Source organism: Chinchilla lanigera, unplaced genomic scaffold, assembly GCF_000276665.1.
Source record: "Chinchilla lanigera isolate Chin_1 unplaced genomic scaffold, ChiLan1.0 scaffold00015, whole genome shotgun sequence".
Lineage (NCBI taxonomy): Eukaryota > Metazoa > Chordata > Mammalia > Rodentia > Chinchillidae > Chinchilla > Chinchilla lanigera.
The window spans coordinates 7,462,166-7,479,302 of record NW_004955416.1 but is presented as its reverse complement, the minus strand read 5'-3'; the positions used below and the strand labels follow the sequence as shown (position 1 = coordinate 7,479,302).

The window sequence follows — 17,137 nt, the reverse complement described above, 5'->3', positions numbered from 1 at the left end:
GGGGGGGGGGGGAGCCATCGTTTCCCGGCAACCATAGCCTCGCTTTCCCCTCCCCGCTAGACCAATGTATTTACGTTACGTAGCTGGACCGGACGATAACTGGAGGATTTCTGGGCCACGTCACTTGAGGCTCCGCCCCTGGGTGCTGCTTCCTGGCTGGGCGCTTCGGACCTGAGCAGTGCGTTTGCGGGGTGCTGTGCAGGCGTTTGTGGTAGGTGAGGGTCCGGGGCGCTCAGGTCCCCTGCTCTGGCCTGACTCCTAATACTACAGAGGGTACTAAGGACCCGGTTCGTACGCCCCAGGCAGCCCCTGGGACCGAAGCGACTGAGGCCTGGGTTCTGGACTCGGTTTTCTGAGACGTTGCGGGCGCCCTGAGGGCGGGGGCACGCGGGCTGGCGGGAGTTTTGGTTCGGGTGTTTTCGAGGATTGAAGTTTGAGGCTTTGTCGTACATCCAGGGCCATAGTGACATATGTGTCCCCTTTACTTTTGGCCTTTGCGCTGTCTGGGCTCTCTTGAAATGTTTCAAGCCTTTTCAGTGGGCAGCCTTCCTGGTCTCTTGGACTCAATACTGACAGAATCTTTTCACCAAGCAATACGTCTTATCTTCAGGTATGAGACTGGAAGACCATTAGTCTGCTCTACCAAAAACAAAATTTAATTGGCTGGCTAGAGGAGCTGCATTTTGGACATCTTTGGAGAAAAGTGTCCCTGGTTGTTCACACTGGAAGCATCCTAGAAATTCTTCTCTGTGTGTATGTGTTAGTATGTTAAAATATATGTAATGTAAAGCTTTTCATTTTAACTTTTTTTCTCAGTAGTGTGGATTGAACCCTTGACCTTCACCCTGAGCTATATCCCCAACCCTTATGTATTTATTTACTTATTTTTTAAATTTTGAAACAGGTCTTGCTTAAGTCACTAAGTTGCCCAGGCTGGGCTTACACATAAGATCTTCCTGCTTCAGCCTTCTAATGTGCTAGGATTATAGAGACAAGCACCACCATGCCTGGCTATTTCAACCATTTTTCTGTGTAGTGTTCAGTGGCATTTATAGTGTTGTACAACCATAACTACCATCCATCCCCAGAACTTTCTCATCCTCTTAAATAGAAACTCTGTACCTACTGAACAGTAACTACCGATTTTCCCCTCCCTTCAGCCCCAGGTGACCACCGTATTTTCTGTCAGTTTGACTAGGTAGTTCACAGAAGTAGAATCATATGTTTGTCTTGTGTTTGGGCTGGAATGTAGAAAATCCATTTTCAGAGACAAACCTTATGAAAATAACTTGAGTGTAGAGACAGAAAAAGAACTCAATTGCTCTTCTGTCATCTTTATTTGTAATAAACAAGATATTTTAAATTTTTGTTATAAGAAACATCTTAAAAGCCTGTTACCTTTTCTTTTTTCCAAATGCATAAACAGGGGCTGGGGATTTAGCTCAGTGGCACAACGTTGGCCTGGCAAGTGTGAGGTTGTGAGTTTGATTCCCAGTACTGGAAAAAAAAAGAGAGAGAATTGTCTATCCAAATGCATAAACAAATATGAGTACCACACACATATACTATATCCTGGAACTTCATCCTTACTTGTCTGCACTTCTGTTTTCCAGCTTAGATTCCAAATGAAAATGTTTGAGAGCATTGATTCCACAGCTGCAGAATCTGGCAGGGATCTCTGGTCTGAAATCTGTTCCTGTCTGCCAAGTCCTGAGCAAGAAGATGTGAGCAATGCCTTCTCGGACTCCTTTGTAGATTCCTACCCTGTGTGTAAAGATGAAGGGGAGGCAGCAGACTTTGCTGTCCAGCCAGCTATAAAGCCCTGGGCTCCCCTGCAGGATTCAGAAATGTACTTAGCATCTCTAGGTAAGTTAGATAGCTCTTTTTTAAATTAGAAGCTGGTGGTCTTACTTGTTTAGGCATTTCGTGGATTTAACTCGGCCTTCACGCCGAGCTACATTCCCAGCCATTTTATTTTACTTTATTTTATTTACTTTAGTTTTTGAGACTATGTCACTTTGTAGTGCAGGCTGACCTTGAACTCGCTAGGTAGTCCAGACTGGCCTTGGGCTCAGCAATTCTACTTCAGTTCTCTGAGTGCTAGGGTTATAGCCGTGTGCCACCGCGCCCAGATCTTCCAGCCTTTTAAAAAATGTTTTTATTTTATTTTGAATCAGGGTTTTGCTAAATCACTAAGTTGTTCAGGCAGGGCTCAAATATTTGATCTTCCTGCTTTAGCCTCCTGAGTGTTGGAATTAACGGTTTGCACCACCACGTCTGGCTTGAAACTGGTGGGAAACATGCTGAAGTTCTGTTCAGAAACTCAGTTTCTTTTTTTTTTTTGGAGACAAGGTGTTACTATAGTTCAGGCTGGTCTTGGATTCACGATGCAGCCCAGGCTGGCATCAAACTCATGACAGTCCTCCTGCCTCAGCCTCCCACATGCTGGGATTACACGCATGTGCCACCATACCTGCCTTGGTTTCCTATTTTTAATCTTTTGTTGGGTCCTTACCACCTCTATCTGACAGATGTAATTCAAGGAGGTGTTTCAGGTTGATTATTGGGTAGGCGCCTCCCTTTTATACTTCCCTTAAAACAGTTTTTGTCGCTGGGCGTCGTGGCACACACCTGTAGTCTCAGCATTGGAGGCTGAGGCAGGATGATTGCTGTGAGTTTGAGGCCAACCTGGACTACATAGCGAATTCAAGGCCAGCCTAAATTACAGAGTAAGATCCTGTTTCAAAAAAAAAAGTTTTTTGTCACCTCCTGTCATGAACCATTTCATCTAAATTCTATTGTATTTCTTGGCATCTTATAGAACCCTCTTGCCTGCTCTTGCTGGCCCATATATTCAGATAGCTCAAAACTGTTAAACCTTATGCTACCCTGATGGAAAGGCCCCAGAGCCACATGGAACATTCTGATGCTAGATTCTGAAACTATTAAGTAGATTGCTGGATGGTGGAGCATGTTGAAATATGATTCATTCTGTCTCTTATTAGACTTTTTGGTGGAAAAAAAAACTTCCTGAACACATTTTCAGTGCCCTATCTTGTGGCTAGGGCATAAGAACCTAGGGTGACTCCAAATATGGGAATGACATTCACATTGTCTTATGTTAGGAGAAAAAGGACAGCCAGGCATGGTGGCACATGCCTGTAATCCTAGCACTCAGGAGGCTGAGGTAGGAGGGTCACCACAAATTCAAGGCCAGCCAGAGCTACACAGAAAGGCCCTGAAAGAGAGAGAGAGAGAAAGAGACAGAGAGAGAGAAAAGGAGGGGAGGGGAAGGAGGAAGGGGGAGGGGAGGAAGAGAAAAAGAGAGGAGGAGAGGGGAGAGAAAGAAATACCAGTGTAGGGCATTGGGGTCAGGGATGTACCTCAGTGGCATAACCACTTGCCTGGCAAGTCTGAGGTCATGAGTTCTATTCCTAGTATCAAAAAAAAAAAAAAAAAAAAAAAAAAAATGTAGGGCAGTGATTGGCGTCTTTGGAATTATGGTATACTTTTTTAAAAATTTACTTTGTAACTGACATATACAAACTATATCTATTAATGGGGGAACCATGTAAAGTTTTGATACGTGCATACATTGTATAATGTTTAAATTAAGGTAAACATAACTACTCCTCAACCATTTATTATTTATTTATGGTGAAAACTTTGAGAGTCTTTTCTTCTTGTGGTTCTGTTATTGCTGAACATCCGTGAGGGTTACCTGTGTGTTATAACACATTTGAGGAAGGAAGAGCAGTTCAGGAAGAGGGGTTTTTGAAGAAGGACAGAGAGGAATCAGAAGAGACCTTATATGATTGCTAAGAAGTTTCTTGGGAAAACAAAAGGAATTTCATTAACCTATTGCAGAAAAACACAGTTGGAATTATAGAGAACAAGAGAGACGAGGTAGTAGTACGAAATTTGTTGGGAAGCTACCAAAGATGGACTGTAATGCTTATAGCCACGGTCAGTGAGGTTGGAAGTTGTGCATGTGGTAAGCAGAGCAAGTGCCATGTACCCAGGAGTTATAAGAAACTTGTAGGGATAGTCATAGTTTTGACTGATAAAGACTGATTTGGAAAGCTAAAACTCTACTGATCTTCTCTAAAAGTCAGTTAAGAAAGTGATAATTAAAATATCCTTCTCTGAGGAAAATAAGAGTCATTTCTGTTGTGTAGGGAATGAACTGGGTGATGACAGCAGCCAGGTTTGGAGTAACAGCACCTCTTTCTGCCTGCCCTTTGGAAAAGTATTTTTTTTTTTTTTTATTTTTGGTGTGGGGAATCGAACTCAGGACTTTGCACTTGCCAGGCAGGCACTTAGGCCCCTGAGCTATATCGCCGGCTCTGCCTGCCCTTTGGGATCACACCTGATCAGGAATTTAGCACACTCAGAAAGGGGAAAATCTTTTCTACCCCAAAGAGTACCTTTCACCACGACAACCAAAGCCAGACAATATGAAGATTGTTTTTATTGCCAGATAAATCTGTACCAAAAAGAATGCACTGATAAGAGCAATAATTAAAAACTTAGCCAGTTAAACATGAGATATGCATAAGCCTTTTTACATATTCAGGAAAAGATAAAGCCCCTCAAGTACTCACATTTATCAACTGCAGGCCTTTTACATGCGTGTGCTCTTGGTGACAACTTACAGCAATACAGAGGGTTTTCTGTTTTGATCAGTGTGTGTTAGCTGACGTGATTTGCTTAGAAATGAGAACAGGATTGCATATCGTGAAGTTCCTACGGGCTTTGCATTTGATAACCATCTCCCCCTCCAAAAAATAAAAATAAAAAAGGAGCCAAAACCTACATTTACCTGGGCACATTTACAGTTGCTTAACAATAGGGGTATCCAAGAAATGGGGTTAGATTTCACCATTGTTTAACATTGCGGAGGGTACTTACAAAGACAGGTAGGGCATCACTAAGTGATACAATCTTAGGGAACCATCCTCGTGTATGTGGTCTGTTCTTCACCAAAAACATCATTGTATGGCACATTTGAAGGCAACCCTGAATTAAGGAAGGAGGTAACTGGTGATATCCTTTCTTGTATTCTTCAAAAGGGGAAATTCGTTCAACAATTATACTTAAAATGCAAAGAAGAATAATTAAACATCTATCATCATGAAACCATATGGACTATTCTCACAGGGATTAAAAGATGCTTCTTTTTATTAGGTTGCAATATTGAGGCTGCAAATTGAGCAATTTTTTTAAAATGTTGAAAGATTCTTTTTCTTTAATCAAGAATTTAATCACATAGAGATCTTAAAGGTCTCTTATTATTGAGTTCTCATCAAGTCAATTTTAGTGTCTAATGAACCATTGGATCTCTCATCATTTTCTCTAATTCTTTCTCATGAGGTTTGGAAACCACTTCATGTCATTTTAACAAGGAAAGAAGCCATTTACTCCTCAGAGACATTTTCAAGGAGTTGAAAAAAAGATAGCATACACATGTCAAGCTGGGGAAAGCAAGCATTCCTTAGAGAGATACGTGCTGGCTTATATGATTTCAAAGAAAACATACCAGTGGCTGTTTATGAGAACCTATGTCTTTTTCATTTTCTAATGCTAAACATTTATTTGATACAATGCAGGATGAACACACTGTGAGGGAAAAAGGAATATGTCTGATCCCTTTTTTATCTGTCCTTTAAAAATTAGCTCTTTTGCAGGGCATGTGGATGTACTAAACAGAGAATTGTTATATTTGCACAAAAAGACTTAGTTGAAATTGCATGTCATACTTTCCTTGTTAAGCTCCATTTCTTGTTTCTTTAGAGAAAAAACTAAGAAGAATCAAAGGTTTAAATGAGGAAGTGACTTCCAAGGATATGCTTCGAACCTTGGCCCAGGCCAAAAAGGAATGCTGGGATCGGTTCCTCCAGGAGAAGTTAGCTTCAGAGTTTTTTGTAGATGGACTTGATTCTGATGAAAGGTAATTGGTTGCCTGATGACAGTCTGTTTCATGGAGAGAACACTTCTCTTTCTCTAGAGCATTTAAGGATAGTGAATGCTTCCTTTCTCCTATAAGTTGATAGCAACATTAGCTCTTTGAGCTGAAATCAGCCTTTGTAAGTTTGCTCTTTTTATTCTTAGCATAGCAGATTTTTTTCTGTTTGTTTTTGTTTTTTGAGATAGGATCTCACTATGTAGTTCAGGCTGGTTTTGAAGTATGTAGCTCAGGCTGGCCTTGAACTCACAGTGATCCTCCTGCTTCAGCCTCCTGAGTGTTAGGATTCTAGGCATGCACCACTATGCCTGGCTAGCCTAGGAAATTTTTGAGAATGGTTATTTTTTCCAAAAGGCGAAGACCCCAGCTATATCCCATTCACAGATCGAATAGAGTTGAGGAGAGATCCCTATCTTCATTTATAGGTATGTAATGCACTTGGAAAAACTAGTAATCAATCAACAATTGTAATCGTGTCTTTTTATTTCTGAATCTTTATTGTTTTACAGAGTTTCTGTCATATTGTAGCCACTCGAACATGTGTAGACCAAATTAATACATTAAGTGTGTCCGGTAGGGTGACATTGTGCTTGTTATGGGAGTGTGTTAAAATGAAGTTTGAGGCTCTCTTGTCTTGCTCTCTCCATTTTTTTTGCGGTGGGGAATGTGTTCTCAGACCCAGCTGGGAACAAATGACAAATACAGTGGTACTTTGGTTCACCAGCTCTTTCATTTGCAAACAGAAACATGGGGCAAAATTTTGTTTTTGTTTGCAAACTGCATTGGGTGATACGACCACAGCCATCTTTCCTGCACAAACACACACGTGGCCATCTTTTCCAAAATTGTAGAACAAATTAAGTTTGTGAATCGAGGTACTACTGTATGTATGAAGACATACCTTAGCTCAGTGATGCAAACCTTTTAGAGACCAAGTGCCAAAACTACAACCCAAAGTCCATAAATTTAATGCAAAGCACCAACAGTGCAATTAAAACCGAATACTGAGGTTTTAGTTTAGAAAAAGCAACTCATATATTAACATCTTTTGTCTTGAAAGAAAAACATAATAACAGAGCTTTCACTAATACAAACAGCTTTTTATTGAAAGGTAAAATCTTGCATTTGGTGTACTTTTGCACAATTAATGTGATCTTTGCTGTTGCATGCATGCTGATAATTTGTCAAAACTTGGCTCATAATTTCATTAGGTTGAAAGCAACACATGAAACATTCAGATCATCTGTTACTCAGTTTCTTGTATCAGATTTGATCTAATTCAAAACTGAAAACAGCTGCTCAAAGCATAAGATGATCCAAACAATGTAAGAAAAGCAATCCCAATTGCTTTCATTGACTTAAATTATTTGGCAGACATTTCCACACTTTGAGGATTTTGCTTTCTTTTTTTTGAGGAGTGGGGGTTGCGGTACTGGGAATCAAACTCACAACCTCGTGCTTGCCAGGCAGGTGCTGTGCCGCTGAGCTATATCCCGGGCCCCAGATTTTGCTTTCAGAACTAACAACTGTGCTGTCCTTTGTCATGCCTTCATTCTCTATCTTCTCTCTCTTCCCAAGTGTTGCATGCAGGTCACAGAATGTATTTTTCTAGATAGAGCTTTCTTGAGATTCCAACAGCTCCATTTCTAGATTTCTAAAATCTAGCCAGTATAAACAGGAAAGATCAGGTTCTTCAAATTTGGCATTATCTTGAGAAGTAAGAAAACACATGTTTGTCTCCATCTCATGGGACTGTAATAATCTGTTACTACAATTCTCCTTTGTAGTTTGCAGCTGCTACAATGCTAGAAAATTCTTCATAGATTTCCTGATGGCTTGTAGGATTGTCTGCAAATATTGTAGAATTTCTAAATGCATTTTACATTTGGAAAATATTTCTGCTGCCTATTTTAAAAGTCTCTCAAAAACCTAAAGTTTTCTCTCAAATATTTTGATATCACAATGTTTTGATATCCTTTCTGCTGTTTTCCCTGCACCTTGCAGTTTTTGTCCAGTACATCAAAGTGTGGTGTAAAAAATCTGTTTAAAAAAAAGTCAGGTTGTTAAGTTAGACCATATCAGTGAACTATGGATATTTCTGCCCGTTTTCATTCATAAACAACCTAATTTCATCCAAATAGGCTATGAACCTCTCCGAGACTTGTCCTTTGCTCAGCCACTGGACATTACTGTACATAAGTAAAGCATTCCAGCCTGGGCTACATAAGTGAGTTCAAGGCCAGCCTGCACTACATAGTAAGACCCTGCCTCAAAACAACAACAAGAAAAAAGCATTGTACTGTGCCTGAACCTGAATCTCATGATGTAATTCAACTTCTTTGAGGATATTGTCTTTTAAGTTTTTGCTGCTTTCCATGGCATAAAGAGCTTCTTAATATATAATACAATGAAATTGAATGACTGGATATTTTGCTTCTTTAACAAAGAACTGCATGAAACCAGATGTTGCCCCACCATGCATGGTGCTTCAACACTAATAGTTGAAACCACTTCTTTTAGCTTTACATCTTGTGACAAAAACGCCTCCATCATAGCATTGTAGATATCTATCCCTTGTGTTCGTCCAGGCAAAGACACCAGTTTCACCAGCTCTTTTCTCATGAAGTCACCAACATCATAATGCAAAATTACTGCGGTACTGGGGGTTTAGCTCAGCGGCACAGTGCCTGTTTGGCAAGCGCAAGGTTGTGAGTTCGATTCCTGGTACCAGGGGAAAAAAATTACTGCTAGCCTTGCGTAATTATTTTTATCTGCACTTTCATACAAGCACATGGGGTAATAGGCTGCCTTTTTGCCCTTTGTATCTTAGTATTGAGCTGCTGACTAATATCACTTGCTATACACAGCCATGGGATAACAGCATAGGAGCTTGCTGATCTTTAACAGTATTTCTGCTAAGTGGCATCTCAGAGATGCATTGCCTAATTTTGTCCTTGTTTGGGAAATCACTCTCAGACAGCATGGCCATTTTGATAAAATCCCCATCAGAGAGGGGCTTACCGTGTTTTGCTATGCACAGTAAAATTTGGAAGCTGACAGCTATCAGGTGATTTGTTTTTGAAAATAGTTGGGAAAAAAATAAGATACTGGGAATGATATTTCCTCAGTTTCCTTTTAAGAGACTCTTTCCTTTCAGTTTCACCAAGTTCGGTAACGCTTTTACGGTTGCCATCTGACACCTGACGTGTGACGCAGCACTTTCACTACATAAAATACATGCTGCTTTCTCATTGCACTCAGTCACTCCAGTGACTGTTCAGATCTTCTGAAATGATCTACTGTTTTCAGTTTTGCTTTTTTGCTTTATTTTTTGGTGTGCAAGACTTGAAGTCTGCAAAAACACAAAATTTTTAAAAAATGAAGCACCCAATACAAATCCATCCATATACCAAAAGTAGCTAACACCACTAATTAACACTAACGAATTGGATACTCCCTGAGTCAGTAATATACAGCCGTGATTCTCAGCTGGGATTCCTCTTCAGTTTGCTGACCACCAGCGTGAGGGGGCAATATTCTACTGACCACTGGCTTTTGGCCTGCTCTGAAAAAGGTGTCTGAGTGCATGTCCTACCTTGTGGGGGCTTCTGCTAAAATCACAGTCCAAGCAAATATATATACCCTTTCTCTTGCTTTCATAAATTCTTCACACACAACTAAATATGATGCTGCAGATTCAAATATACCAGGGGGACAGCACAACATTAAAAGAATCTCAGTCTCTTAGTTAGAGCAACTCTTTACTAAATCTTAGATATTAAATTTCAGTTTTTCATAAGAAAGCTCAAAGCCAAAATCTTGTGTTAATAAAAATGAATGTATTAAAACTCACAGGCACTCCAGGCCAATTTATAGCTATATCTCCTTGGCAGCACACTGACTGGCCATGCAAAGGAAGGGATGAGTCATGGCTTGTGATGTCATTGCCTGGTGCCGCTGCTCCTTTCTGAGTATATGCTTGGCTCCTATGTGTACTGCTGTCCCATGCTTGGCTGCTGGGGTGATGGTGGGGCAACTTGGCTCACGTGCCAACAGAGAGAGCTCTGTGTGCCAACTGTGGCACACATGCCATAGGTTTGCTACCACTGCCTTACTAGTTGTGGTAGCACATGCCTGTAATCCCAGCACTCTGGGAGGCTGAGTCAAGAGTATCACAAGTTCGAACCCACCCTGGGCAATTTAGGGAGACCCTATGCCAAAATAAAAAGTAAAAAAAAGAATTGGGGCTGTTGCTCTGTGTGAAGGTCCTAGGTTTGATCTCTAGTACCACCACTAAAATAAAAAAGACATATTTAACCACATGAGCAATATAAGACAGGATCCAAAGTGACAGAATGTGCTTCGGGGGTTAAGAGACCATTAAGTTCCTGTATCTGTGCCAGGGAAGGAGGCAGGCCTTGCACAGGGCCTGTAGGTGGTTTGGCTGCAGAAGGGTGGAGAGGGCATTCTGCTACAATGAGCAGCAAGGTTCTTGACACCTGGGAAGATGACAGTGCCATTGTCTCATTGTATGCTTTTGGTCAAGTGACTTCCATGTTCCTCATTTTCCTCATCTGTAGAGTAATGGCTCTTAATATGATCGTTATGAGGATTAAGTGAGTTAAGTGTAAAAGGCTTAGAACAGTACATGGTAAGCACAGTACAGATAATACCCTGCTTGGTAGAATTTTAAAGTTTGGTAAGAAATTATTCAAAATAAAAATAGGTGGGGGTTCCATTAATATGTGTAATTTTTGGTTTTGTATGTCTTTTTTTTTTTTTTTTTTTTTTGAGATAAGGTCTTGCTGTGTAGTTCAAGCTGGCCTTGAACTATGTAGCACAGCCTGGCTTCAAACATGTGGCAATCCTCCTGCCTCAGCTTCCTGAATGCTGAGAGTAGAGGCATGCACCACTATGCCTGGCATCGTATGTCATTTTAAAATAAATTGAAATTTTAAAAAAAATTGGTGGAGTGTGTGAAAACCTGAATTTTAACAAAAGGTTTATAACTTAACCTAAGTTTGCATCACATCAGCAACATTGATTTGGGGGACTCTAATGTCAGATGAAGATGGTGCTGCTAATACCAATTACAGTATGTGAATAAAACTTCAGAGTTACCTATTACCTGCTGGGCATGGTAGCGCATGTTTGTAATCCCAGCACTTGATAGGCTGAGGCAGGAGGACTGCTGTGAGTTCAAGACCAGCCTGGGCTACATAGTGAGTTCAAGGCCATTTTCAGCTAGGTAGTGAGTTCAAGGCCAGCCTGGGGCCGGGGATAAAGCTCAGCAGCACAAGCACCTGCATGGCAAGTGCAAGGTCCTGAGTTTGATTCCTGGTACCCAAAAAAAAAAAGGCCAGCCTGAACTACATAGAGAGACTGTCTCAAAAAAACAAAAACCATAGTTACATTTCACTTTTTAATTTACAGTACGCTTTCACTTATATTATCTCAATTATTGGATCAGCATGTCCCCAGATCCCTCACAAATCAGGGTGGCATCAAAGGTCAGGCCAGCTACCCTCGAGAGCTCAGAAAATAATATAAATTTTGCCTTTTCTATTTCCAAAGGCTCAGCCTAATTGAGGCTCAAACTGCTCCAAACAGAAGAAATGTAGAGATGTGCAGGTTCCTGACCAACCTGCTGATAATTTGGCATTTATTTATGTCTTCTCTCCTCTTCAGTATTACCCTCCATTCCAGTTTTTGGTGTTGATGATGGGAGTTACTAGCAGAGCTAGCAAACCAGAAAAGATGGAGGCTTTTGCCAATAAAAAAAAATCTTGCTTGAAAAAAAAAAAAAGAAAGAAAATATGGCTGGGGATTTAGCTCAGCAGCACAGCGCCTGCCTGGCAAGCGCAAGGTCATGAGTTTGATTCCTGGTACCGGAAAAAAAAAATCTTGCTTGGGAGTTGCAGGAGCAAGACTTACCTAGGGATTTGGGGAGGCCCATCAGACAGTTGGGAGCTAAGTAGTTACAAATTTCAGGTGGTTTACTTTCCTGACACACGAGCTGCTGTTATCTGTAGGTCATGGGTGTTCTAGGTTCAGTGAATCCTTACTTTGGATAGAAAAACGAGTCTTATATAAGAATTTTAGTTCATGCTGCTGCTCTGGCATGCAGCTTCATGATTGGAACTTGTCCTCTGAATGAAGCCATAAAAGAAAAGAGGGGAGAAATTGAAAAAACTCATTTTTTTGCAGATTACTTTTCAGATTTGGTTCTCTTTCACAATCCACTCCAGTTCTGAGATGACAAAACCCCTCCATAATCCTCCACAGGGATGCCTTCTCCAAAATTAGTTCCACACGTTTCTGAGCATCCATATCTAAAATAATTATCTCTTTGCCTTTTCTTTCTTTTTTTCCTTTTTTGTGGTACTAGAAATTGAACCCAAGGCCTACACATTGAGCCACATCCCCAGGCTTTAAAAAAAAAATTATTTTATTATTTTATTTTGAGACAGGGTCTTGCTAAATTGCCCAAACTAGGCTCGAACTTGGGATCCTCCTGCCTCAGCTTCCCATAGTGCTGGGATTATGGATATGCACCACCACGCCTGGCTTGCTTTCCCTTTTCTTTTCTTTTTTCTTTTTCTTCATTTTTTTTTTTCTTTGGTGTTTTTGAGACAGGGTCTTGCTTTGTAGTACAAGCTGGCCTTAAACTCTCAGTAATCCTCTTGCCTTTTCCTGCATGCTGGGATTACAAGCGTGTGCCACCACACCTGGCTGCTTTCTCGTTTCTAGAGAAATAATTTGGACAGCAGTTAAATGTTTCTGTCACACATGATTCCCTAAGATGTGGGCACAAGAGTCAGTCAGCTGTTTGCATTACCCTCTGATGTTTGGGTTTGCTCCCTGCACCTCCATCTGTGGGAATGCTTCGTCATTGTTCAGAACAAACACCAGGAAATAGTAGTTGTGCATTTGTTTGCAAACTTCAAAGCTTATTTTTAAACAGAGGTCATTTTGCAGGGGACTTATGTGGGCTAGTTTGGTGACTCTTGTGGTATGCTTTTGGCAAAGAATTAATGGGCTAAGAAATCCAACTACCTAAAACATAATTCCCCCATACAGTTAGGGCTTTGGCTACTAGAGAGCATGGTATAAGATTCACATTATTTACTGTGAATGCCTGATAGCTATAGGGTGTAAGACCCTGGGTACTTGTGGGAGGTGGGAGAGGGGCGTGAGCCCCACAGTCATACTTACCTCCTCTGTATATAGCAAAACAAGATGTCTTACTTGCCATTTCTTTGTTTTTTTGTTGTTTTTTTTTCCGGTACAGGGAATCGAACTCATGACCTTGCTCTTGCCAAGGAGGCGCTGTGCCGCTGAGCTAAATCCCCAGCCCCACTTGCCATTTCTTTGTCCATTTGCTACTCAGATGTTTTCTATCTTAGGGACTTGCTAGGGGATGAGATAAACAACTCCCCCCACACACGAAAAATCATACTTCCTACAGTAAGTGCTGTACTGTATGTATAATTGAGCCTCAGACCACCTCAGGTATGAGAGATTTAAAGATGCTCAGGTTCTGCCTCACTAATAGTTTGGCATTTGTTTGAGTGTTTCCTCCCCTTGACAGTTTCTGTCTTTCAGTTTTGAGGGAAAAAGATAGGCCCAAGACATAAGCTCTTCAGCTATTCTTATCAAGCCTTCAGAGACTGCGTTTGAAGGGGGCCTGGTGCTGCTTATAGCCAAAGTGCCCTCTAGGGGGTAAATTATGCCTCTGAGCTGCCAGGATGCGCAGCTGTCAGAGGAGTGCGGTCCCCACGTCAGCAGTGAAAAGCAATTGTAGGAAGAAATTGGTGGTGGGTGGGAAGGCAGTGTTTGAGTAACTGAGCTAATCATTAAGTAATTAATTGGTGAGTTCTGATATAGCCACCCTTTTCTTCTGTTCCTTCACAGCACCTTAGAACATTTCAAGAGGTGGCTGCAGCCAGATAAAGTTGCCATCAGCTCAGAGGAAGTCCAATACCTGATCCCTCCAGAGTCACTGGCCGAGAAGCCAGCAACCGAGGACAAGGCAGCAGCAGCAGAACAATAAATACCAGGCAGCTGTCTGGAGTCCAGAGGGAGCAGCTGAGAGCGCGGTGGTGGCAGCAGTGAGGAGAAATCCGGGGAGGGAAAAAGCCCAAACTTCCATTCCACAAAGCACACAGCTGCCAACCCTGGAGGACTTGCTCAGGGCTGACACATGTGACTGAAATGATTGACCCAGCGCATGCTGGATCAAAATCCCACCTTCCTCCTGGCCTGTCGGAGCTCTGCTGCTGCAAGTTAGAAGTCCGCCGAGGGTGTAATGGACTGGGTGTGAGAGTGCTGGGAGCACAGGTGCCCTTATGTGTAATGGGTGCATTAAGTGAGCCGTAGCTTTCCCAGCCTCGTCTGGATATGCGTGCCTGTGTCCCCAGCACTCTCCCTGTACATTGTCGGGGGCGAGTGGGGCCAAGGAGAGCAAAGTCGGCCTCCTGGGAACTAAGCCTACATGGGGCTTCTCTAACAAATCTTTAGTAAACAGAGGGACTCTGGGGAAAGAGGCTGGGCTTTCCTTTGTCTGATGTGTTCCTTGTGGAGAAAATGGGCGAAAGAAGTGTGAAAACATGGGGTTTATATCTGTGTAGAGTTTTTTATTTCAGGCATGGCTTAGCCCCCAACTTCCTCCTGCACTGATTTCCAAATTAGACTTGTAAATGTGGGTTAGTGTTTGACACTACTCCCGCATCATTCCAAACTTGTTCTCTAGCAGCTTTTCTGGCTGAGCCTGCATTTTCCTCCTTTTTATGGTGTCCTTGTTCACATAAACATATAAAGTATATGTTGTCCACATGAAACTTTCTCATCAGAGTAGCTGCGTGGTGCTGTTGACCAGATTTTTTCCAGAGGGATGCGGTGGGAGGGAAAGACAAATATGTGCCGTGGAGGGGAGATGGTGGCCTCTGCCACCCTCCTGTTTTTAACACAGGACCTCTGCTAATCCAAACCTTCGTATTCTGAGGGAAGGATTCTGAGGCCACGGCTCCATGGAGTTTTTTCCTGGGTAATGGTTTCCAAATCTCTAAGGATGAGCAGGGTGGCCAGTGTTGGCTCAGTTGTAAATCAGGTATTTGGGGCTGGGGATATGCTCAGTGGCATAAGTGCCTACCTTGCAAGCACAAGGTCCTGAGTTCGATTCCTGGTACCCTCTTCACCAAATCAGGTATTTGCCTTACCTGATAGGAACCAACGAGATGATCCTATATACTTGTTTAAATGAATATGTTTGTTACAGTTTCTAGATATGCTTTTTTACTTTTTTTTTATTGACTGAACATGTTAGCTTTATTTCTTTGATTAGCAGTATATTTTTGACATGGAATGTGGCCCAAAGCCAGGCATGGTAGTTTGTAGTCCCAGCACTTCAGAAGGCTAAAGCAGGAGGACTACAAATTCAAGCCCAGCCTGGGCAACTCAGTGACTTAATGAGACCCTGTCTCAAAACAAAAGGGCCTGGCGATGTAGCTCTGAGAATGCCCTGTGTGCAATCCTCAGTACCCAAACGAACCCCACAAACAAGAAAGTGGTACCATGTGGCCCCAGGAACACTGAGGATTCCTCAGCACTGGGCTATCATCTGGCCTTGGACCAAGCCTTCAAGCTGCTGCCTTTGACTGTGGTGCAGATGCCAGACTTTGCTCTTCTTCCAGAGCCTCTGACGGCATTCAGCTGGATAGATGGGTTTTTAAAAGAAGATTTTTATTTAGTCTGTGTGGTAAACAAAATCTTCCTCAGTAACAATTTAAGTAAGAAAGTCAATGAGGTCCCAAAACACTTCCAAAGTGGCTAGTCCTAAGGTGGTAAGAGAATGTTTCTGTACCAGAAAGAGTATTTCTGTAATTCAGGCATGAGTCTAACCTTTTCTTTCTCCTACCTTGTGTTTACTATCTCAGCAAAGGACATTTTCATACAAGAAGGTGCAGCACTGATGTAGAGGAAAACCTGGTAGAGATGTGAAGGGAAGCTCCAGATCCCCGCTACCTTCTGCATTAACCCTTTGAGAGGAACAGGGATCCCACATCCTTATAATTGTGGTTTAGTTGACTTAGAACATCTTAAGTGATGGTTCTAAAAAAGTGAAATGCCATTTGCCAAAACTAAATTTGATATTAACTCCCAAAGCTAACATTAATACAGATTTATCTTAGGCTACCAAAATAGAACTAAACTTGAAACCCAAAGTCTTGGGTGCCGTCTGTGCCTTGTGGCTTATTGTGTGGTCATGAATAAGTCAAGTGACCCCTTTGTGTTTCGGTTCCCTTTCAATAGTTGAACTAACCATAGGAAAAATAGTATTGGCCCAAAATGCGGATCTGTTTCCTTTGGCCCTGAAAGCTCCAAGGAAGTCCAGTGAGGAGTTCTTCACATTAGTAAAATTTACGGCTTGGGAGAGCCTGATTGCCCCTTCCTTTCTTGTGTCCTGAGTGAAAGAGACAGCAACTTAGAACCAATAGAGCAATATTTCATGCTGAAGCTCAGAGCCAGCAAAGGGTAGCCACCAACTGAAGCAAAGCCGTAACAACCAGGGAAGGCTGGGTTGGCGCCAGGTCAATTAGCTGAGTGACTGCCTCTGTTCATTCCTGGCACATGGTCTCATCACCCAGTGCTTGGTGAGGTTAGTTAAGGGACAGCACAGGCTTCTCTGTCCAGTACCTGCTCCAGAAATAGGCTCACAGCGAAGGCACAGTAAACAACATCCCACAGTAACAAACATCCCACCAGCAGCTGCAGGGTGTGGCCCTCCCGGCAGGCTGCCCAAAGGATAATTGCTGGAAGATAGTCTGCTTCTGAGGAGGAATACAAGCTTTCTTGTCCTTCTTGAACACAGGTACATATCTGCTGCTTCTGGGGAAGAATAGAAGCAAAATCCCTCCACCCTGGAGGCAGGGGCAGGAAATTGTCTTGGGCTCAAGATACAGGCAAACATATGCTATGTTGGGGAAGAGGGCAAGCGGGGCTGGCCCACCCAGAACCAATCGCAGATAGGAGGCAGATTTTGGCTGCTATGGGAAAAAAGAGCAGAAGCACCAAGAAAGCCCCAATGCCTGATGCCCAGGAAGACAGAACCTGCTTAGGACTGAAACAGCCACAGAGCAGAGGTTCAACCCTGCCCTGCCCCTCCGTGTGCCC

The 17,137-nt window shown here is 42.3% G+C and overlaps 1 protein-coding gene across 6 annotated transcripts in view; it reads left to right on the top strand.

Moving 5' to 3' along the window:
* The window catches only part of LOC102022593 (chromosome unknown open reading frame, human C15orf57), a 17,656-nt gene extending 2,851 nt beyond the window's left edge, over window positions 1–14,805 (top strand). The window contains exons 1-5 of one of the 6 annotated variants that reach the window (XM_005381245.2): window positions 88–211; window positions 611–753; window positions 1,614–1,866; window positions 5,794–5,950; window positions 13,880–14,805. In XM_005381245.2, coding sequence (XP_005381302.1) covers window positions 1,626–1,866; window positions 5,794–5,950; window positions 13,880–14,018 — 537 coding nt within the window. In that variant the 5' untranslated portion in view covers window positions 88–211; window positions 611–753; window positions 1,614–1,625 and the 3' untranslated portion in view covers window positions 14,019–14,805. The other 5 variants (XM_005381246.2, XM_005381244.2, XM_005381248.2 and 2 more) reach the window with 5 other exon arrangements.
* The last annotated feature ends 2,332 nt before the right edge of the window (window positions 14,806–17,137 follow it).